At 36.0% G+C, this 25,242-nt stretch overlaps 1 protein-coding gene across 8 annotated transcripts in view; it reads left to right on the forward strand.

Annotated features, from left to right (window-relative positions):
* Window positions 1-25,242, forward strand: part of LDB3 (LIM domain binding 3) — a 131,929-nt gene that overhangs the window by 97,611 nt on the left and 9,076 nt on the right. For 3 of the 8 annotated variants that reach the window (XM_059821501.1, XM_059821503.1, XM_059821505.1), the window contains 7 exons: window positions 940-1,146; window positions 5,419-5,598; window positions 7,259-7,366; window positions 12,865-12,912; window positions 15,577-15,704; window positions 21,995-22,295; window positions 23,519-23,699. In XM_059821501.1, coding sequence (XP_059677484.1) covers window positions 940-1,146; window positions 5,419-5,598; window positions 7,259-7,366; window positions 12,865-12,912; window positions 15,577-15,704; window positions 21,995-22,295; window positions 23,519-23,699 — 1,153 coding nt within the window. The remainder of the gene's footprint in view (window positions 1-939; window positions 1,147-5,418; window positions 5,599-7,258; window positions 7,367-12,864; window positions 12,913-15,576; window positions 15,705-21,994; window positions 22,296-23,518; window positions 23,700-25,242) is intronic. The other 5 variants (XM_059821504.1, XM_059821502.1, XM_059821506.1 and 2 more) reach the window with 5 other exon arrangements.

A 25,242-nucleotide genomic window follows, 5' to 3' on the forward strand; every position in this document is an offset into this window, starting at 1 on the left:
TGCAAGCATTATCATTACTAGTGACACAACCAATGGCAACTGGCACTTGGAACAGTAGGGAAAATTGATTTTTATTTTAAAATTAATTATGTCAACAGAATGAAATAAAAAACTTGATTCCTGTATATCAACTGTATATAAATTAAATCAAAAAAACAACTAACACATGTTAGCATTTCACAAGCAGTTTCATTTGTGTAAATCATCTACAGGACTATGCAGCTGCCCCACTGAAACATCTTTTTTTAATTTTTTTTTTTTAACCAGGAACAATTTCTGATGTATGACTGGTGTTAGTATCATACGACATTGCCTTAATCTTGCATGGTTTGTCATACCATAGCTTTTCTCCACCTCCATTATCATCACAGCTCTGCTATGTGTCTTATTTTGATATTCCTAGCAATATGGTTTCCAGATTTAACACAAGGCACCTGTTTCAATTCTAAAAGGCTTTCCTGGTCTTAAGCAGTAATAAACTGTCAAGATTTGTCGTGACTTTATCTGCAATATCATGATGATCTCCTATGGTATAAGGAATTTGGGCATACAAAAAGAGGAGGCTGGATATTTACAGATATAAATCTTCTTCCAGGAAAAAGAAAAGAGAGAAAAATAAAGCCTTCATTATTAAACCTAGACTTAACTTTTTGGTTTTGTTTTTTTTTTCTGAAGGCTTTACTGCATATAAATAATAACTACTGTCTTAAAGGGCCAGGTATTAGCATTCTAAAATGCTGCTTTACTTGGCATGGCAGACAGTAAGCACATGTCTCTCTGAAAACTAAAAACTTGAACAAACCTTCTTCTATTAAACCATCAGCTGCTTCTGTGGCTGGAATTCTGTCCCTCCCTGAAATACCTGCTATTATGTAGGAAATTGGTGACATGACAATAAATATCTCATTTACAAATCCCCTTGTAATCTTTGTTACCCAGGCCGACAGCAACTACACATGCGCCACAATATGTGACCTCAAGTATTTGGCATCCTCCTAAATCATGCACCATGGATGCCAACACTGACAATGCCAAGCCAGTGGCCTCCAAGGGGTCTGTGAGGCTTGGAGCGGGTACAAGTCAGAGGGAGGCCAGTTTCATCACTACTGGCCAGAAAGTCCCTCTTACTTCATCCAGTAATCAAAGGTACACTGTGATGTGTAACTGCATAACTGACCTGGTTTGGAGCTTTGGAATGGTTTGGTAATAACAACCTCTAACCCCTTCAAACGGAAATGCCCATTGCCTAAAAGGCAGATGTCTAAGTTCTACAAATTCCAGCAACTTCTAGTTCACATGGATTTTACGTTTTAAGTGGCACTCCTAAGGATCTCACCTACAACACAAAGACAACAGTCATTAAGCACCTTCTGCAGAGAAACAGCAGCTGATATTATTCACTATATTTCTACAAACATTCCCATAATCAAATGCAAAACTCTTCCATGTTATGTCTTTCTCTAAACACCTTCTCCAGCACTTTTTTCTACAAATGCTACCATAAGAGATAATTTTTGCCTATTCATTTTCAATTTTGTTTCCTGTGTTTTCAATTCTTTACAAGAGATCTGTTGGAGGATTTGAAACAAAAAGAACTTCATGCATTGCATAAAGGAGACTATTGGCTTTAATAATCCACTCGATTGTTATTTGGACAGAAAGACTCAGAACTTAGGACTTTACTGAGAGAAAGAAGTGTAATCTGCACTTATTTTTTAAATGTTAGAGTGAGTTTGTTGCTGTGTTTTCTCATTGTGGTTGTTAACCATTATTATCCCCTTAACCTCTACTGATCTGTGTTCCTTTTCATGCGTGAAGATCAGCCGAGAAGATATGAGTGTGTTTGTTTTCATCCATGTAACTTACTCATATTGTGCATTTTATGTTTATTTGTTACCACAAATATGGAGATGTTTGAGAACATCCATTTCCTTTGATTTTCTTTAAAATGCAAAATACTGTAAAGATTAAAAGTGTACAGAATGACTGTATTAAAAAGTCCAACAAAAAAACTCTGTAACATACGTAATAATGAAGCTGTTATAATAGATGATCTATTTTATAAAGCAGCATTCACATTTATCAGTTCTTAAAATTCTTCTGCACTCTTTCAGATTGAAAAATCTAGAAAGGAGGCAATCTTGAGGGGGGAAAAAAAGTGATGTTATTTTATTTGAATATCTAAATAAAATTATTTAAAATTTATAGTGGTTAAACTAAAACCAGTCAAGTTAGTCTAAGTTCTTTCTATAAAACTGAGTAGAGAATTAGTTAACAACTGCATATATTGTATGTAAACAGATCACCCTAATTTTTAAGGTTTAGATCTACTTCATTTATATTTATTCGAATTCCTTGTTCTATTAATTAATATATTCTACCCTGCAGGAAGGTGATCAATCCATAAAAAGAGCTATTACAAACAGCAGGCAAGATAAAATTTGTTTGTTTTTCTTTTAAAGTTTATAAGGTATTCCAGTATATTTGCATTTATTTTATTTATATGTGTTTGTCCAGTTCAGATCTATCTCCACACAGGTCCATGTCCACATATATTCTTATCTTTTTTTTTTTTCTTTCTTTTAAGTATGTATCACTGAGTATGTGTTTTGGTTAACATTTTGGAGATCATTACAACAATTAAGTAACTTCACTGTTTTCTCCTATTCAAGGTATAAAGTCTTGATTCTTTTGAAATCTATAGCAAATTCACTTAAGTGAAAATAGGAAGACAAAAATAGGTGAAATCCTAGTTTGTATTTGTTTTTAGGACATGCATTAAGGTCCACTTTTATGTGCAGTATTGTTTCAGTCCTCTCCTGTTTGCCAAATCAAAGATGTGCAAGTACTAAATTTTGACTCAACACCTTTTAATGTGACAATTCTAGTACCCACTCTTGCAAAGGGTGAAAAAATCCTGCGAGTATTAAAACTTGGTTAACAGACTAGCCCATGATCCGTAGCTGTGATGTACAATATACAGCTACTCTGCTACATAGTCTATGTAATTGATACTGTGTTAGTTAAGCAAAGAATTTACATCATAATGCAAATGCATCAAGATGGAAGAACTGATCTGAATTTCAAATGCATATTATGATGAACAAACTTTTGCAAAACTGTTGCAAAACTTTTGGTGTAATGATTTGAAAACCACAATTGCAAACAAGGTATTTTCAGGAGCTCACTTGTTATGTGTATAATTGCAGATGAAACTCGTAAGGGAGAAAATACAGATTTTCGGCTTTTGTCGTGGGTTGCATTCAACTTTGAAATTGGTGGGCATAACAACCACACTTCTGTTTCAGCTAATCAAACAGTAAAATATTTAGCTGAAATAAGACATCATCATTTAGACTACTAAACCATACAAGAAGGTGGAGAAGAGGAGGAGGACAGGGGAAATAGGACAGTCGCTTGCAGAGCAAGTGGTATCATGAATTCTGAAGTACCAAGCACTCATTCTAGATCCTGAGGAGTATAACTTGTTGAACCAGTGCTTCTGAGAGAAGCACTGGCTGGAAGACAGAGAAAATATTTGCACAATGGTAAATTCACATAGGAACAAAAGCTGAGAGAAAGAACGTTTGAGGGCTAAGGTTTATCTGAAAAACAGTCGTGGAACTGTAAGGTTTCTTTTGTTATTTGATAGTTACTGTGCTCAGGAAAGAATATTTGGGGCATTCTTTGTACATTGCACAAAAGAATCACCAAATTACATCACCCTGATAGAAGTCATTTGTAAGAACCCAGAGATGTGGCAATATACTTATGAGTTAGGTCAAAAGAAGTAAAAAGATATCCATTATGTTCTTATACCACTGTTTGTGGACAAGACAACAGTGTCATGCACAGTAATGCCCCAATTTAAAAAAAAAAAAAAAATAGATGTAGTAGGATAACTACTAAAGAAAATTAATCTACAGCACAATAATATGGCATCAAGAAAAATGTCCCTTATGCCTGGGGGACATATGCTTATATTATCACTGAAGTTTGTGCCCCAGAATAGTATAATAATCTGAAAAATTGTTATTTTTCAGTGGCTTATTTGTTCTGTGGATAATAATTAATAAAACCCACCGTAAAATCTGCCTAAACAGAAAACTAAGCTTTTTTTCTCTCTTCCCTCCCCCGCCCCCACTTTTAATTTTAAATGACCTAGTAATTTTTGTTAGATTTATTGACAAGTGAATAATGAATGTACATTTTTTTTATATTAAGTTCATTGAAACAGGCAGCAAAGAATATGAATCTTGTAAGTCCACTTCATGATTTATATTTATTTTTTTCATTTGATGTCAAGAGCTAGTGGAAGACAATAAACTGAACCTTCCAAAAGATTAGTTCATTTCTTAGCAATGGATGGCTTTGACCACACTGTCTTGCAAAGCTGTCTAATAGATAACTGCCCGCATTTGTCTATCTGTAAGAGATGAGTAATACTTTCTAAATCTGAGTGAGGCTGCAAGGCTAAAATATATTAATGAGCACTGGGTGCTCTGATAGCAGGTGATGAAAGACGCTAGTAGTTCAGTAGGTTACTAAAATGGACACAGGCTACGAGACTAGATTTTTATTATTATTCATTTCAATTAATCTATTTTGCAATCAAATAAAGAGAAAATAAATTAAACATTAATATTTCACTGCTCCATGTTATCTGTGCCACAGTAGCACAAGAGGGCCACAAGGATAACAACTCATGCTCATCACCCAAGTGGTTTTAAAACTGGTGTAGTAAAAATTTATGCTACATCTTCCCCTTGTATTTTGCATACTGTTACTATGTGTAAAAAGGCATCTTATTGTTTGATGGATTGGCCAGTATAATGCAAGGTAATTTAGGTCAGACATGAACTGACTATCAATGGACTCCTTTTAAACATCTTTCCACTACCTGTATTGCACAAAACTGATTAAACCCAACATAAAACTGTGCTGACTGAATTTCTAGACTATGAGAACTTGCAGGAAACCTGCCGATACAAGACTATGGTAATATCCTTTAAATCGCTTTTCTTCACCTAATTAAAAAGTTTGCTCCTAACATGAACTTCAGCTCCAGGAGTAAATATTGGGTGAAACTTATCCTAGCTCAAAGAGTTTGTGACAGGCTCTTTGCAACCATTTAAGTACTGCATGCCATGTTTCCTACCACTGGCTTCAGTGGGAGCAGGACTTGAGTGCTGTATAACACCGGAGATAAATTTCAGTCAAGCAGGACCAAAACTGCATTACAGTCTTAACTGCAGATCTGAAAAGGCCTAAGAAATGTCTTTTTTCCTTTGCATAATTGTGCTTTTCCCTCAGTAACGCAGCCTGCTACTATGTTTGCAGCTTCAGGTTCAAACATAGTAGGTTTTATGCTCTACATTTAAATACGCGCCTTCTTAAGATGCTTCTTGTTTTATTTAGTTTAACTCTAATTAGTACCCCTGTTGAGCATGCTCCGGTGTCTACCAGTTCTGCCTCTGCTCCTGCACCACATGCTTCAGCACATCAGCCTGCTACCGCTGCTCAAAATACAGCCAGTCTGATGACACCGCCAGCAACCACCTCAGTAGTGCAAGAGTCTTTCTCATCCTCCTTCCAAAGGTAATGCTTCATTGTTTTGTCCTTTTGCAGATACACCCCTGTATGGCTCTGGAAATGCCGCATACGCATTCTTATCTTAAGAATGTAGTATGTAAAAGCTGTAGCCTATTTTATATGCTCTTAAATATTTGGGTGTGTGTTCTTATTTTGAAACACGTTGTTCATGTTTGCAAAGAATTTGCAAAATAAAACTGCCCTAAAAAGTAACAAAAATTAGCTTTAAGTCTGCAATACAGTTAACGTTTTCAGAAATCAAGTCTAGGGTTAAAACTAGAAAAGTTTTTTCACCACTTGTAGTAAAACCAAAACAACTCCTCATAATAGTTACAGTGGTTGAATGAAGGTTCTTTTAATAGTGTTTCTGCAGCATGACATGAAATGGAAAATTAGAAAATGTCATTTACTCACGTGATTGAGCTTACCATATTGTAGCAGATGTCAGTAGAACATGGTGGACAATGAGCAATATGTCAATAAAACCATGCATTTGATGATTGACTTGCTCTGTAAGGTATTAAGTCAATTAATTTCTGTTAGATTTATCTACTCTCTTGTCTCTAATGAGATTTAGCTATAGACATAAAGTGAGTTTCAAGGAAGTATGCATTCATAACACTTGTAGTTCAGTAGGAGTCACAGTTGTATATTAAAAGTTGCCCAACAGTCTGTGAAAAAACACATGGGATTTCTACTGCTGTCACTTACATTATAGTAATTTTGGGGGTAGTAACAGTGAATTCCTTTGGTGCATATTATTTTTTTCTCTAAGGTTTTTTCTACATGAATATTCCTAAAAGATGTATATTTTAGCATGCTTTAAAAATCTAATGAAAAACACACTTCCAGTAATGTAAACTACTTTAAATAATTGAGACCTAAGATGTAGACTGTCATATCTTGGATGTGTGCAAATGGAATTGGAAGTGTTCTCTTGGCTCTATTTCTTGTTCAATTTTTGCTAGTTGACTTAAATTATTTATGTATAACAACTACCTAGTTTCTCACTTTAGTCAGTTTTTACCTAAACGTGACCTACTGGACCTCAGTGTTTTTATTCCAGTGCAAGAAAATCAATCATCCAGCCAGCAAAGGAGGTTTGAATAAGGTATTATTCTGTAATTCAGAACTGTGCTGTAAGGCACTTTCACATGAAATAATGATATGGTTTAAGTAATTTTTATCCCTCAGTTGAAACTGTGATATGAAGAAAATGGATTATCTAATATATGCTTCAAAAATAAATGCCTCTACTAAACTAATCATGCCAATGACTTGTGTTTTAAATAGGGGAATCTTTTGTCTGGTACTGCTTGCATATTAAAAAGTTTCACTTGAATTCAGACTCAAACATCTTCAGATCTTGCAGATAAAAACATGTATTGTTGACAAAAGTCCTGTCTTGAAATATTGTCTTTCTTAGTTATCAATAGACTTGGATTTTAAGATTTTTTACATAATGTGTGCATTTTGTCTTGTGTTCTGTAGGAATGTGCTTGGTTGTGCTATTCTGTAAGTCTGCAGATGTATGCTACAGAAAACCTGTTCCTGGTGACTATGCAGCAGTACTCTTGTATCGGAACTCGGACAAAGCTTGATTCTGATGTCACTATTTTTGCCCCTGTTAAATTATTTTGTACATGCTTTCATGTGTCTTCTGCAGAGTGCTTGCAGGCGCCAGCAATCTTTCACAGCCTAAGCCTTTCCATGGGTCCAAGAACATGTCATTAGCAGCTTCCACTATTTCATCTGCTATCTCATCTCAGTCTAGGTATATCTGTAAAGCTCTCTTCTTTTTTTTTTTTTTAACTTAATTTGGTTTTATTCTATATTACTCTCTCCGATATAAGGTTTTCAGCTTCTTAAGAGATTGGCTTGGCAGAGACTATTGAAAAGCATGATGTGTTTAAAGGAATAGCCTTCTTGCTTATGTTTCACTTTAAAATCAACCTAGGAAACGCCTAAGTTCTAGATTTAGGATATGTGACCAAAAGATCCTTTTGGAACAAATGTATTTCAGTTGGTTGGTTTGTCCTGGTTTTGCCATCTTAAAATGAAAATATTTGTCTAGTGACACCAGGTGAGAATGAAAGATTTTTTTTTTTCCTGATGAAAACACAGGATCACAAGAATCACAGACCTTGTTTTATTATGCTCTTAATCATGACTAATGAAAGACCACTGACAGCAAAAAGTAGCATCTATCACTAGAAAGAGAATGCTGCTTTACTGCCTCACTGCTGAGCCTTTTCATTGATTTAACACTTTGTCAAGACTAACAGAGGAGAAAGCAGAGGATTTTAAGATTCATTATTTGAACATCATCTTCAGAAATAATGGAAAACTAAATCAGCAATACATTTGAGATTAGAATTATCCATGTCTCTCTTATCTTGATATAAAAAGGTAGTTAGGAATCATGCAAAGGTGATGTTTGAAATTAACAAAGCGCTCAAGTTTGAAGGCTACACATCAAGAATCATAACTATCTTTCTCAAGAGTATCGTAGAGAACAGCAGCTAAGTGCTATGCATGGGTACATACTTGAAAGCATTTTGGTTGGCTTCACATCACTGAAACCAATGCAAAAATGAAATAGCTACAGAACAGATCAGAAGAGTTCTGAGTTTTAGGATGTAAACATGGCTGTTTACAGCCATGGGAATTACATAGGGGATGTAATTCCCATACGGAGTTGATAAAACATTAGAAGTAAAATTAACTGCTGTCTAATTCTATTTATTTGAGTGGAAGTACACTACCATAACTTTAATTTCAATTAAACTGTGAAGTTGGTGAATGTCACCAGAATGTTACGAAGAATAGAAGGTAAGAACAGATGCAAAGGTGTTTACTGCCATTGACATCTAGTTTTATGGATGAACTTTCAAAATTCCTAAGTGATGAGTTATTTAGGGAATTCATTATTTGTGGGTGTCCATCATAAAATACCTTAAAAGGACCTAATTTTCACATTATGAGTACTTAGTACATTTCAGAAGTAATTCTTACACTGCTTTTTCATTCAATCCTGTGGTATGATTAGGCTCTTAAATGTCACCAGAACCATTTCATCCACTGTTTCCTTTACTAACAAATCTCTTTTAGTCAGTTGGAATGATCATATAACTCTAAGAGAAGAGGGTCCTACATAGTTGTTGTAGCAGACAGTTAAAAGCCTCTCATAACCAGGGGAAGTCCCTTGCTTCCTAAGCAACAATAACTGTGCATATCTGAGCTTGTTTATAACACTGGCATGCAAAAGGTATTTATTTCTTCTGAGCTACAGAAAAGGCTCAGTTTTAGTATTTCTCTCAGTTGAGGACCGAAATGTATCCATCAGTCAGAACATGAAATTGAATTGAAGCCTTGGTGACTACTCTGGCCAGACAAAGGACATCTATTCATGTTTCATCAGTCTATATTTTAGGACCCATATAAATCTTGCTATGAGAGGTATATTTTTATATACCTGCATAAGAGATTTCCTTGGTATTCTACTAGCTTCAGTAAGAATTGTACATAATAGCTAATAATAGGTCTCTGAAGCCTGCATGTAGTAGTAGTACTGCATGTAATACCTTTTATTTCTGAATATATGCATATTTCATTGAGATTAGCATTGATGTCACAAAAGGCCCTAGTTTTTCCCCTTCAAGAAAAACAATCACATAATGAAAGACTTTCATTTAATGAACAATTTTGGAGGAATGCAGAAAGATAAAATCACAGATGTGTTGCATATATCACTTTCAGGACTCCATGAGTAAAATCTTAATCAGGTTTATTTCATTGCCCACCCAGGATTAGAAGGGCATTTTTACACTTGAGTGAAAAAATTCTACTCATTGACAATTTCTGAATTCCTCTCTTGAATAGGAGGATACAAGGGGAGGGCTAAAGAACACGCCACATTTTTAAAATGTCAAAACTACAAATTTTCCAGTTTTAAGAAAAGGTTTTATTTCAGAAATAAAATTTCCTTTGAATTTGTTTTTATTATTCTGTGAAGCTGTCTGATTAGGTGAAGACAGACATAGATTTGAACACTGAGAATGCGGCTAGTCAGGGGGCCATTCTAAAATTGGACTATTGAGTTGTAAGACTGTACTGAGTCATCTAAAAACTTCAGAAACCCTTATGAATATGTGAATCATAGCATCGTGATCTTTTAAATCAGTTATAAAAGGCGTAGATCTCTAGAAACCTTTCAGAGACAGATAGTTTATAATCATAGACAATCCTTAAAATAAGGCCTCCCAAGCAGGCAGAAGGCATGTTTTCACAAAATGGTTAATACATGCATACTTTTTTTAACTGAAGGCTATTCATTTAAGAAGCTGTAGTTCCTTTCTTTATTAATCACAGAACTATGGATAGACCTTCTGAATCCCAGAACAGGCACTCTTCACATTAAAGTATGGTAGCTATGTTGGTCAGGAATAGAGTGTAACAGTTACTTGGGACAGATTGACAACTGCTGGCATAGTTTTCATTTTCCATGCTAGCTTTTGGTATAAGAATTAGATGCAGATATCTTTTGTATTCTTCTGGGATAAATCTACTCTTCCACAAAAGAGCTATGTTTTCATTGCTGTCTTGGAAATGACAGTTAAGCAACAATTATGTATAATTTGCATATAAACAGCTAATACATTAGTATAAGGATAGCCATTATTTGCTGACACTACTTACATGGCTATCTCAGAGCTAACATAATACTATTTCTTGATTGAATCTTTATCCATTTCACTTTAATGTCACATTCATTTCACGGGGAGAGGGGAAGCAGTGTGAGGCCTTCAAGTTATAAATTCATTTCTAGTTATGTATCAATATGGACTAATCAGTGTGAATCACAATTTTAATGAGTAACGAGGAAAAAAAGATCACCTTGAGATATTACAATTTGCTTCCAATTCAAATGTCTTTTATCTCCTGCATTATACTGGCATGGACCATTTTGCCCTTTCCTGCCCCTTCGAAAGGACGCAGGTTGCCTGGGGAGGCTATGCGTTTCCATTCTTGAAGGTTTTCAAGACACCATGGGATAAAACACTGAGCAACCTGGTCTGACCTCAGAGCTGGTCTTGCTTTGAGGAGGAGGTCAGATGAGAGACCTCCTGAGGTTTCTTCCCACCTGAAAGATTCTGTGAAAATATGAAAAACAACTGCCCGTTTCGGAAAGTAATGCTTTAATCGGGCTCCTAAAAACTGTTGCTCATACCTGACAATTATTTAAGTCAAAGATACAAGATGTACAGCATATCAGCTTTATACGCTACTGCCCTAAAATCTTACTTGCCAATGGACAACACAGGTATGCTGACATACACTTCAAGCTGTTATCAGCAGGCAAATGTTATTGTCTTAGCTAATACCTCTCTTGGAAGTTTCGTAATTCAGCGAGCCTTGGGACATAAAGGTAAAGCAGAAACTTGTAGGACCTGTAAAAAATTGGTTCCCTGGTACAAGAAGCCTTTTTTGGGTTTTTTTTGGTTTGTTTGGTTTTTTTAGAGGGTTGTGTTGCAGCTGAAATAGGTTCTTTATCTTTGTGCACTACCTCCATGTTTGTTTTAAAAACTGTCATGTATTATAGCTAGTGTATTCAAACATAAGGGACTAAAACTGGCTTCTAAATTCATTTATAATTCAAATTTTTGAGCATCTGATAGTTTTCATTTAGAAATCACGCAATGCATTAACATGCCAAAATACGGACTTAAAAATCCAGTTTCAGCTTGACGTATATCATTTGAGCACTGCAGCTTTTCATCTAATTTTAGTCCAAAATAAAATATGGATGACCTTAGTTAAAAAAATATCTCCATCCTGTAAAACATGCTTAGGTAGAATAAGGCTGAGATTTTACCATCATTGTTTCAATGTTTGTTGGGGGTTTTTTTTTTTTTCCTTCTAGATACCTTAAAAAAGTCTACCAAGAAAATACAGAAGGATTTCTTGCTCAATGTCCTTAACTATTTAAATCTGATTTTAAACTTTGGTAGATCGGTTCTATAGTGATTTTGCTTTTGTGAGCAAAGGCCGTATGCATAACACCTAACATGAGTAAAATCTTTATAATGTTCCTAAAGAGGAATGTTTGAAGTAAGTCATTAATCTTTAATTGATCATGTTACTCTTATTTTTAAACCTGCACTATTAATCTTACTTTTTCACTTAACGATCTTACTTACAAAGAAGAAAGCATATCAGGAGTGTTTTAAGTAAGCTACAAAGCTCTTTAGACAATTGGTTATTCCATCTGGAGGGTAAAAGCAGAGCAATCAGTGAGACAGTACTCTAGGAATACAAGAACGGGAGAAACAATAGAAAGAGTTACGATTATGGTTCTAAAAAGAAGGTGTAGCTTCTGTGAGCCTACAATTTTAAACCAAGCACTGTGTCTGTGGTGAAGGGAAGAAAAACTCTTCTCCAGAAGCTGGGAAAATAACTGGCATATGATAGGCTTCTGGTATTTCTGGCAAATGTGGGCTGTGCTCCTGTGGGGTGTGACTGTTGCCATGCAGCCCAGCACTGCTCAGCATTTAGACAGGAGCTGTGTTCATTCTGAATTCTCTTGTTTCTTAGATCATACGTTGTGCAGACTTTTAAGTACTTTCTGCATTTACATAAATGAATCATTTATGTTCTGAAATGATGCTGTTTCCCCAAGAAAAAAAAATCTACCTGTTTACCTAAGACTCTGAAATGAACAGTAGAATGGTACTGGCAAGGGAAAAGTTGAACGCGATGGCTTGATGTTGTTGCTTCAACTACTTCCAGCCTGTCCTTTCTGTGGGGTTGTCCTAGTTGCCTCATAAGTTAGGAAACTTAGCTGATCTTTGGACTTCGGTTCATTCAAGGTTTCCTTTTAAGATTTGATGCGACTTAAGCTTATGAGATTGACAAAAAGAAACTCAAACTTATTTTTCTGTGCTAATACAAATAAATGGTGAACGTCAAAGCAAACAGCCCAGTGGTTGAATTAGATTTCCACAACTAAAGAACGAGCACAACTGGATGAGAGTGACTTATGGAACAATATACTCAGCTCATTTACTTATGTTACCATTATTCAGGTTTCACTATGATTCCTAGCTTAAATAAGATATGCAAAATGTAATGTAATACTGATCTTACATGATTATAAATATGTACATGTTGTTCACTTTAGCACTTAAGAGCACCTCTTATTCATAAGGAAATTCAGTGTATCCCAAATTTCTTGGTATTTTTTTCTCAAATACAACTTTTGTCTCATTTTAGTTTCAACCGGCACTCTTCCACCTCCATCAGCTACCAGTCAAAGAAGAGGTATAAAAATGTTTTGTGCAGCTACTCTACCTTAAAAGCACTTAACAAACCAGTTTATTGCTGCTAGTAGGCATCTAGTGAAGTATTAACATAAAAATGATCTGCTTAGAAACATTTACTCTTTCTTTTTCTGACAACTAATAGTTTTCAGAGCCAGTATTTAATTCGCTGCCTGTCACATGCCATTGGCTGCTACAGATAAATTCAGTAAGGGTGCTTTCACTGCTTTTCGAGATGCCATTGCTTCCTGTTCCATTAAAGCATCTTTGATCTTTAGGACATCTTTTTATTCTTTCTCTCTTTCTTTCTTTCTTTTTTTCTTTTTTCTTTCTTTTAATCACACACTATTTCCTTTTCTTCAGCAGAAATTCTGATAAATCTTTTAACTTCACTAAAACCCTTAATGATGTAATGTAACACTATTTCTCTTTGACAAGCCTTTTTATCTTCCTTACTGTATTTAATATGCATCATACACTTGTAAAAGAGTTGAGTAGTTGACTACTTTCAATTTTGCCATGATTTTGGTACTATGAATACCATATTTTTATGTTTGTTGTTTTTGGTTTTTTCAACTTAATTTCCCTGAACATACAAGGAAATCTAGTGGCATGGTTTTATCATTCTATTAACTTTGGGAAACACTTGAATTTTGAATAATCATTTGTCTTCATGGCAGTTTAAGTATCACTAATCTGTCTCAGAACTTCTTTCCATATTTTGTGCATTAAGAGAGCTTCAAATGAGTCTTTCTACCAATGGACCTGCACATCTGGGAGTTTCCTTATATTGCTGGGAGTAGACTTCCTGAGTGTATGCCATTTTCAGATTAAGGCTGTATGACACATAATTTAAAATCTTTTAATCCACATTGTAAATATTGATCACTGATCCTGTAAAGGTAAGTATATTTTACTGGTTTTCTGTCTAATTTACCTTGTATAGTAGATTTTAAAACAAGGAAAAGTCTTTTGATAGTGTATATTTAGCTAAAGGCATTTTGAAAGCTGTATGTGAAGCCAGTGTACCTGAAGCGTACATCTTCCTGTCTGTGCTATGGTAAGAGCAATGATCCTCTGTGCAGTGACCCCAAGTACAGTGTACTCTTAGGCAGTACAGATGATGAGGTATCAACAGGAAATAGATGGTAAGAATGGAAAGTAAAAAGTCTTACTGTGCGTAGAACAGCTTTGGTAGTTACAAAATCACAACACAGTTCACAACAGAATTTACAGTGAATACAAGCCCACTAAAATAGTTTATCTGTATCTCGGACAGTCCTGTTCACTCATGGTATAGAGGACCCAAATCCAGCCCTAAGTCCTAGACTAAGTACAGAAATAATTAGCTATAGTCATTGTAGCAATAGCTATGTTTCTAAGTCTAACTAAACAGACAAAATAAATTAGCCTGAGGCAGCAATGCTACGCAAACTAGATCTATAGTATAAGCACTGTCAGAGTAGCAAAAAGCTATGTTGTGAGGATAGGATTATCTTGTTCAAAATTAAAAATCAAAATTCGTCAGGATGCTTTTTACCTGTATTGGAAGGAATTTGCTGGGTTTGCCATATGTAAAAATTATAACACGTTCTCTCCAAATAGCATCTATTTCCACTATTAAAGAAAGTACAAGTCAAGATGGACCAATGGTCTGGCACAGCTGGACGCTTCTTTTCTTATGCTGACAAATGTTTTCCTATAAACAAAACCACTATGGAAATAACTCCTGAACTGTCAGCACAAATGGATAGGGATCTGGTTCATACAGATAGTGAAACTGAAGGGAAAAAGAAACTAAAACTATGTTATCAGAGTAAGAATGATGTGCAATAGTGAATAGTTTTTATTACTGCGTGCATTTCGGTATCTGTTGCTTCCCTTCCTTGTACTTCTTTTATTCTCTCTTGCTTGCTTTGTTTGTAAAGCTCTTCTAGTGGTCTAAGAAGCAAAGTCACTAAAAATAGATTCATCCTAAGTAATACGCACAGAGTGTATATTTCGACACGTTACTATAATCAAACTGACAATCACCATCCAAGCCATAAAATAGAGAAAAGCAATTTCTTATTGATGTTTGGAATCTTGAGAAAATGATTTTAACCTAGGAATGCAGAAATTGCATCATAATATTGCATACCACATGCTTTTGTGTTAGCTGAATCTGAACATTAGAAAAATTAATGTAAATTGTGGTTTCAGTCTAAATAGTAGTTAGTATTTGTAGTCATAGTAGTAGTATAGCAGTAATTGTGCTGAGCCAGTCAACGAGATATCCCTCATTATCTCATCTTAGACAAGAACCAGCCTGTTTGTTTGTAGAGGGGCAGAAAACCCAAACTTTGTGTGTATGTTCCTGAAGTCTGATCCCTTGTTAAACTGAGAGTTCCTTTAATAAATTTGTCATATTTGTTCAGTAAGCTATTTTCTATGACAACAAGAGCAACCTGGCATTATTTAAAATCCTTATTTGGCTGATTTTCTTTCCAAAGAATTGTCCAAGCCTTTCTTAGCAATGATAAAGACTAATGAATCTCACAGTATTCTCTCTGTAGCTCTCAAGGACAGTTCCTCTTGGAGTGCTTTGGAAGCTGGCAGATCTGTTATTTCATAATCAATAACTTTTGCCATTTATAAAGTTGCTCATACCTTCATTTTGTTTTAGAAATACAAGCCAGTCATATACACCAACACCAGTTTCTGGAAGCTACGGTGAAAGTCCTGCTGCTTCTGCTACTTCAAAACCGAGAGTTGTTACTACTGCCAGCATAAAGCCCTCTGTCTACCAGCCAGGTAAGATGACTTCAAAGTACTGAAAGGATTCAGAAAAGAAATGCACATGCATTTCTTCTAGAAAAAGAAAATGCAAAGAATGTGCATTTTGCAATAGGACACACACATATCAGGAAAGATTTATGTATGTGGAACCAAATGCTGCTAGTTGCTAGTTTTGCTTCAGATTATCTGAAGATCAAGGATTATGTTCTACTTGTATTCTGCTTTAGAGTGAAAATGTGGAACAAAAGGAGGAAGAATAAAAGCAAGGTAAAAAACTGTAATAAAAAAAAATGTGTAGTCTGACTTTTCAGAAGAAATACATTTGGAAAATAGCCCAGCGTGCCCAATTAGGAGCCCAACAACACTTCAGCATTGATAAAATAGCTTAAGAATGCACAGCTCGGGAAGGAGATAAAATAAGTGAAGGTAGCTAGAGCAGGATATTTTTGCAAAATAGATAAGGCCCTATATTGAACTTCTCAAACTCAGGCTTATATTTGAAATAAAGAATGACCTATTATAGTACTTTGTAATGCTATGCTTCCACTTCCCACGGCTCCAGTTACTGAAGAAATATATTTGATTATTCATTCATGTGGAAAATATGCTCCTTGATGTTATTTAAATTCCCTTTGTATTAATGTGTTACAAATGGAGTGAACTTCTAAAACCATTGATGACCAAAATGTGAACCTTCAAAATGAACAAATTAAATGAGGCAGCAATGTAAGTCTAAATGCAGTTCTGTTTCAAATTAAGCTTGTTCTGGTCTTAGCAAGAGAATTAAAAAGTTGATTTATATCTTGACAGTCAAGTAAATATGAAAAGGCCAAGAATTCTAACAATCTTAAACTCTGTCCTGTAATGCTCTATCTCTGGATCTACTGAAGTGAAACCAGTTCAAACGTAGACATAAAGCAGACAGACAGATCAGTTGATCGATCTTTGTATTCCAGATATAAAGGTGGAAAAAGCCAGTTCAGAACTATCATGAGCTATTTAAGGGTCTCAAAGTCAATACAGGTTTCAGCTTCTCCTCATTTGCTTTTGGTTAAGTGTGTCAGCATATACCATGTTCTCACTGAAGGCAAATGTTACTATTTTTGTCTTGCAAAAAAAAGGAAAGATGAAGACAGAGGATTTATTTCCATAATGCAGAACAGAGCAAACTGTGGCAAGTCAAAATATCTCCTAAATACACTGATTGATACTAAGCCCCATGCTCATTTGGGGGAAGTATAAACTCCAGTTCTCAATATACAAACCTGCCGCAGAAATAAATCAGTAGCTATTTCCAATTAGTAGCTGTATCTGTTAAAGAAAAAGCTGGCTGTTGAATTAGATTCAGAATGAGAAGCACTGCTTTTGTTTTCTCCTGTGATGGGCATCTTCTTTGCAATTCTTCTGTATTGCTGGTTTTGAGCCCCATTGCCTCCCAATAAAGGCTTAAAATACAGAGTATGGAAACTATGTTCTGTGTCACTATGTATACAACGAACTTACTTTGGCTTGTATATATTGTCTGCCTATGTGTGGAAAATCCTTATTTTGCAGGCACTGCAAGGATATAATGTAGAGGACAGGAGAAAATTCAAACTAATATGTTATGTGATATATTACAAAGACAAAATTCAAATAGCATTAAATTTGTCAGAGAAAGAAACAGTAAGTCTCCCTGTATTGTTTAGGAGTTTGAGATATACAACAAAGGATTCTAAAATACCTTTGTAATTGACTCCCAAAGTGACTCAGGTACAAAAGAGATTAAAGAAAGATATTTTATTGAAGATGTTTGGGTTTTGTTTTGGTAACTTTTTAAAGTTTTATATATTTGATGTAGTAGCAGTTCATTTTGGTTTTGGAACATGAGCCGGCCTTGAAGATGGTTGCAGTTGATTTCCTGAGCAAACAGGAAATTGTCACTTGGGAAGTAATGGAGGAAACCTGTGACAGATGGGAAAGATGAATAGTACTTTGAAACAAATCATCAAGACAGTTAGAAAACTTCCTCCCCCAACTTTGACAATGCATATAAATTCTGTCCTGCAATGTAAAATGCAGCCTCAATCTGAGAGGACTAGCTGTTCTCAAATGATGATATATGATACCACAAAATCCGTCTTTTTCTTCCAATCTAAGTGCAACCTCAGGCTTTTGCAATAACTAATAATTCTCACTTTAGCAAATAATTTCTGAGACTTCTATTTTTGTAAATCCACTATGTGAAAAGGCCAAAATAGTGGAGATTACTATAAAGATTTGCAATGTAGAATTTAGAAGAGGAATGCCTTTATGCTAGTCCTCAGTGTTAATGGGAATGAGGTGACTTGCTTCCCTTAAAAATGTGGGCCAGCAACTTCCAGATTAAAACACCCCACAGCCTCATATATGTAATATCCAGAAACCTGAATCAATCACTGAGAAGGTTTACAAGACTATTTTAATCTGTCTCAGACTGAAAAAAATAATGGGACTAAATTTGGTTAAACTGAAACCAATCTCAAAATGAAACTGCATCATTGAGTATCTGTTTCGGACAAAAGTAATCAGTAAGTCTACACTTTAAAGCAAAGAAAGAGTACTACTTTGACTAACCTAACTCTTGTGGGAATTTTCTGCTGCTTTGTTTTCTTCCTATAGGGAAACCTGTGAACTCCGTAATCTTTTCCCTTCTCTGTCCTGTAAATTTCATAACCCGTTTTTAAAAGGAGCATAGATTTCTTTTCTGAACAAGGTCCACTAGATGGCAGAAAATACTTGTATATTCCTTTCGTATAGGTTTTCCCAGACTAGACTAGTGCTTTCATATATTCCAAGCAACCCAAATGCCAGTTTTATGCTATGAGGTAACATGATACTTGAAAGTAAGAAAACCGATCTTTCCTTTTAAATCCGTAAGTCCAAATAGGACTACTCATGTATGTAAAAGCGCTCAAGTGTAAAGACCTGATCTGCTCTTTTAGAAATTGGTAGAAAGATTCCCACAGACCTCAATGAACTTTTCACTGAATCCTAAGCACCTTCAAGACTAAACCAGCAGGTTACGTACCACCTTTCATTTTAAATTCCTGTAAATAAGAATGGTGTCATCTTACAAAGGACTTGTTGCATTAGCTGCTTTGTCTGTCATCTACTATATACTGGAACAGTATATAGGAAAATTTTGGGCTTCAATGATGCAGCCACTAAGTGTAGAACAAGCCAAATCAGTTGTAACTATGAATTACATTTGTTATTGGAAAATTATTACTAAGAATAACAATTATGTGTTCTACTAACAAATAAAAATTAAAAAAAGGAAATTGTTCTCACAGTGCAAGCTAATATGAAAAAACTAAAGCATTTGAGACTATACGAATCTTCACTTTACTAAACAAATGTTTGGTAACACGCCTTTTTTTTCTGGAGGGAAAATATCCACTGACCATAAATGAAGAGCTGACAGAGAGAATTCCAAATTCCCCAGAAGCAAGGAATTGGCTTGTTCCTATGGCTGTTGAGAGACAACAGGGTAACAGTAGTCCCATTCTTTCTCTCATACTATAAGAGAGTCTGAGGGCTGAGAGAAACAAGGTGTTGGAGTCTGGGTTACTGAATTATTTAAAGTATTCATTTTTGAACAGTTAAGGGTCAGCTCATACAATACTAATATTTTGAGACTCTATTCTCTGATATACTGAATTTTAGTACATTTACCAGCAAACAGCACCTTTTATCTGCTGCATATATGCTGGAAGACTTTGAAATACATAAAGATGCAAGATGAATTTGTATGGCAGTAGCTACTAAGACAAGAGAGTTGTTCATATAAGCCTAGGGATATAGCTATAAGATAACAAGATAATAATTCCCTCTTAATAACAACAGCTAAAACCTCAAAGTTAGTAAAACCATTCTAATACATTGCAATGACACTATTTTAAATCAACAGCAATTCCAGCCTGTTCACAGGGGGGAAATATGTTGCAATAAATCCAACCTCTAAAATTAAATTATAATGGCTGAAAAGAGAACTCGGAGCAGTTGCAAACACCCAACATTTGTCATTTTGCAATAATTCCCCTGGTATCTTCTTTTGGCAACTGGAAAAAAAAATTACTTTGCTGCTTTATTTTACCGTGGCAAGTAGAAAAGGTAGATAGAGCAAAAAGAAATAGAAGGTAGAGAGAATGAAAGACAAAGACCCTTCCCCAGTGTTTATCCTTCAAAGGAGTCTAGATTAATCTGAACCCAGATAAATCATATGCTGTCTACATTGGTTGCAATAAACGAACTGGAAAAATAAAACACTGACATGGTCAGATTAAGGAAGAAAAAGAAAATTTACGAGGTTGTAAGCTGAATTTTCTAAAGACAATCATAGAAAAAGGCATCCTAAAAATGGTACCTGGATTGCATTTGTTCTTCACTTCTGGAGCTCTGGGTTTGAATATCTGACCATTTTGTTAGGCCCTCTGTGGGATACACTGCCGTGCTTTGCATGAACAAATTATTGGCTCTTGGGGGAGGGAGAATCCTTTCACAAAACTGAGCAAGCTAGAAGTCACCTTATTTAATTAGAGAGCCTCATAGGTGGGAGCATATTGAGCTCACCAATTAGAGATTAAATATTGCCATCTAATTTTGCCTAGCTTAATACCGTAATACATAAATAGCAACAGCCCCGGGGTTTAAAGAGATTGCATATAAACTCTCTGTTCTGAAATCTTTAAACATTGTTTACCATTCCCAAGTTAAAAAAAAAAAAGCCTCAAGCGAAGGTGGGATACAGTTTTACGAAGCAGAAACTTTGTTGATGCTGTAGCATAAAAAAGTTTTATCAAGAATATGCCTTGGTTTCAGCTCTGAAGTCAATAAAAAGAAAATCAGAGATCACTGGGTGATCACAGTGGATTGATATATACGCAATTTAAGCACCTGCAATTGCCAATAATCAGTGTATGTTATTCTATGTGGCAGGGTGTGGTCTAAGGGAGGAGTGTTAAGTAGAACATAATCTTCTCACCACTTAATTATCCAGAAAGATCTATGTTACATTTGGAACCCTCTTCTTGGTTGAAAAACTTTTCTATGTACAAGCCCCTTAAAACTGTAAATGTTGTATTTGGTCATCATTTTACTGGCACTGGGATCTACTATCCAGAGTGTTTGCTTAGACTGCAGGAGAACTGACTTCTGTTCCCAAATCCGTGCTCTCTCATTTGGGCAAAATACTTCAACTCTTGGAGCTTCTGTTCCTCCTCACACAAACCAACGATCATTCACTTCTTTGTTTTCCTTGCAAAGGAAAAACTGCTTTTAGTGCTCCTGTACTTGGCAACGCGAGGCAGTTTCTTAGGCAGTGACTTCAGTCCTACACAATGCAAGATCTGATGTTTTGAAAAGAGCAGGGCAATGGGAAAACTTGTCGGTATGTGCAGGCTCTAGCTTCTGCTTATTTTTGTGTGATAAAGCTCCACCCAAGATTAGAGCCTGGTGCATACAAACACAGAGGCAGTCTGCACTGAAGATTTTATGCGATAGTCAAAGGGTGGAAGAAAGGAAGTATAAGATTTCTATTCTATACATGGAAACTGAGGCACAGAGTTACTATGCTTTGCTCGAAGTTACACAGGAAGTCTGTGGCAGAGCCAAGAACTGAACTGAGATCAGCCATAACCGCAAGTCTGGCCTTCCTCTAAGTGCTGTTGGCTTTGTCTTGCTGGTCATGTGAGCTGAATTGGCTCCCTCAATATTGCTTCCAGTGCTCTCTATCTCTGTGTTCCCTGTGTGAGCCTGTTTTTCTTCAGAAACCTAGGAGTAAAACCTACAAATGATAGATAACAGTGACATCTATGGAAAACGCTGCATTTTAATGAATATAATGAGATCAAAATTTAAGCATAACTTCTTACTGAAATGATGGGGAATTCCAACTAAAACTTTATTACGTGATCTGGCCTTCCTATTTTTAACCTGTCGTAAACAGCTTATATGGCAGTCTTTGAAATTATCACAGAATTGTCATATCCATTCCTACTAGAAAATGAAGAGATGTCCTTGGAAATGATCTCCATAAAATCTGTAAAAGCCAGTAGGCAATGACTTCTGTAATGCATGTGGATTAAAAGTCAGTGATTGTGCTGATATCCTTGGCTTCAGTCCAGAGTTAATAAGCAATAATCGGACAGACCATAATTAAGTGTCATCCAAAACTTTTATGTTTTGTGAGTCGTGGAGTACCTTTTGGTTAAGTGTTGCTGTTTTGCCAACAGAAGAAAAGACTTTAAAATACTTCTTGATTTCTTTTGGGATACTTAAAACAGCACCAGCACCTGTTCATTCCTACACCCCTGCCAACGCTGAGCCTGCAAGTCGCCCTCCCTGGGTAACAGATGACTCCTTTTCCCAGAAATTTGCACCTGGAAAAACCACCACCACTGTCACAAAGCACATCCTACCAAGGGGTGCTCCAGTACCATCTCCTGCCTCAACTTCTGCTTACCCATCTCCAGTGTCAACTTCTTCCCAGGCTCCTGCAATAGCCCGCGGAACATTTCAGAGGGCTGAGCGTTTTCCAGCCAGCAGCCGAACTCCTCTCTGTGGGCACTGTAACAGCATAATTCGGTAAGGTCATGAGGTTTTGAAGAGGGATGAAGCAGAAAAAGAAATATCAGAGAGACTGGTTATTGTACATTAATATACAGTACCAGAGCCTAAGACTCAGTTAAATTACCCAGCAGGGATGTCTGTTGTCTGCTTCATTAATTTAACATTTCCAGAGCTCATTTTGCTATTGTGCGGTTCACTTTTTATCACTGCAAAGTTGTACATGCCAATTGTTTGCTTCATGGATGCTGTGGCAAATCACTGTTTGTTTTTTAAACAAGTTTCTGGTCCTAAGGTACCCCTTGAAGGAGGTAAGTACAACTACATTGGGAGAGTTGGGGGGAGGGCGGGGAGGACTATGGAGAGAAAAGGAACGATACATCATTTTGGAACAGCAGCCAAATGTAATTGTTGCTTTTGTGTCTGGAGAAAGATAATGCCTATACTCTATTACCAGTGATTCATAGCATGCCTCTCCCTTCTCCTCTCCCAATTCCTTCTGCTGGACCAGTGCCCATTGTTACCCTGTGGACAGCTAACCAACTTTAACCCATGTTTAATGGCAGTCTCCCTCACTAAAAGGAGCTAGTTCAGTGATGTGGAACTGCTGATTATTTCCCTTTATATATTCTGAAATGGAAAGACTCCAGTAATAATCACTATATCTAATTACAATCAAGAGTAAATCACCAAAATGAATTTAATGTGTCTTCCATATAATAAGACAGCAAGCTGTCATCTGGTAGTCTGACATTTCTAGAACATGCCACATGCAGTGTGCTCTCAGATTAAAAGAAGGCGGGAGACTTTAGGAGCTATTGTGAGGTGTGGGTTGTGTAGGTTTGGGTATTTGCCTGCTTTTTCATGCTTTCAAATTGTGGCATTGTCTTCTATGTTACAACCCTTGGCCTTTTCCTGTTGTCTTTGCAGCTGTTTATGAAGACCACGTATAGCTGTGCTGATATGATAACAATTGACAATTTTTTTCAACAGTTGTCTGTAAACCCAATGTATATGACTACTCAAACACTTTGCCAATTGGTTAAAATATTTCATTATTGTTCAATGATCTTGAAAAAGACCATTTCTGTTCAGGCTTCCAGATCTTATTTTAATACGCATCTTCATGGTTCAAGTAGAATGCTTGTTATACATGCATGCGGTGCCTAACAAAGTGGGTTTGTAATCAGGGTCATTCAATCTTTTTGCAATACAAATAAGATATTTACGATTGTTTACAGGGGTCCTTTCCTGGTAGCCATGGGTCGCTCTTGGCACCCAGAAGAATTCAATTGTGCTTACTGCAAGACATCCTTGGCTGATACATGCTTTGTGGAAGAGCAGAATAGTGTGTACTGTGAGCGCTGTTATGAACAGTTCTTTGCACCAATCTGTGCCAGATGCCACGCTAAGATCATGGGGGTAAGAGAACAAGCTTAACCCTTTCTCCAACTGTGTGCTTCACTGAAATAGTGAAATAGTTTAGACTGTAAGCAATGAGTATAGATGTTTAATTGTTTCCCCCCCTTTTTAATAATAATTTCCCAGCCTGTTGCTTATTTCAGAATAGAAACATACTGTTTTATAATAATGTTTATCTATTTGAAATCTTGGATATTTCTATACCTTACTCAACTCATAGACAGAATATGTAATCTCATTACCATCTCACTGAGTGTAAAGTAAGTCACACTTTCTGGATAGTTCTTTGCTATCCAATACACTCCATGTTACTTTTATCTATCTTTTCCTTATATTTATAGTAAAAGACTTGAACTGGGTTTTTTCTTTTCTTATACAGCACTTAGTCTAAATTTCAGTGGAGAAGTCTGTGATCTTGGGAAGCGGCCCATTGCTCTTGCTGCACCTCACTGGTAGCTAGCAACACAGCTGCCAAGAGAAATTCTGCTGACTTCTTAGAGTTAAGAAAATACAGAGTAAATACAAAGATCTGAATTCCAGAAAGGCAAAAATAGGTGCCACTTTTGTCTTAATGTACTCATGCTTAGGTACAAGTAATTTTGTTTTACATATACCTTAGATGCTGATGAGGTTGGAATACTGTAAGATAGTTTTATCAGTGTATTTACGCATGCAGTTATAGTGAACATATGACATGATTCTCTTAAATGAGGAAGCAAGGAGTACCACACAGTTTTTTCACTGCTTAGCTGTCCCCTTTTGACTTCTGTCTAAATGTTGGAGTTGACAGACTAGGTGCTTTTCTCTGCAATTGCCAATTAGGGATGGCAGCATCAGACATCTATGGTGAAGCTCTGGCTCCAACCAAGTCTTGTTTGCTACTGCGGCAGTAGGATTAATTTTACAGCAGAGTACTGACTTAAGTTACCTAATTAATGCTGGCACAAATCAGTTCCCCATTATGGATTTTCATCAGGAAAATAGCAAAGATGCCAGCTGCCTCTATTTATATTAATAAGATTTCTCAATCTGTTTTTTGCTTCTTAGCTCAGTGAGGTTCATAAACGGATCTAAACCTATTTATCAGTGATACTTGTTTTGCAAACAGTAACAGAAGTTAATGACTCTCAAATGGTGATTCTCTAATGAGATATATGGCAAACATAAATTAGACTATTTTGTCTATTCACGGGATTGAAAGCATGGAAGAGGACTTCAATACCTTTTCTCATGGTCAATGGAGATTAAAAATAATCTTTAAAAAAGAATCAGAGTCTACGTATATAATTGGAAGCAACATAAAATAGAATCTAGATTCTCAGCTGGTATAAATCATTCCTGTTTTACTGAAGTTAACAATGTTTACACCAGTAATTTACACCAGTTACACAGCTGGCCCTTTGAAATCTGGACTGTTTAACAAAGATACACTGTCAAACATTGCCTTGAGCACAAGTAAGATTGACAAATTAGCAGGTAACCATGCATCAGAGCTCGGTACAGCAGCTTTTGGACTTGGAGGACTTCTGTACGACAAGATAAG

This window comes from Gavia stellata, chromosome 9 (assembly GCF_030936135.1).
Source record: "Gavia stellata isolate bGavSte3 chromosome 9, bGavSte3.hap2, whole genome shotgun sequence".
Lineage (NCBI taxonomy): Eukaryota > Metazoa > Chordata > Aves > Gaviiformes > Gaviidae > Gavia > Gavia stellata.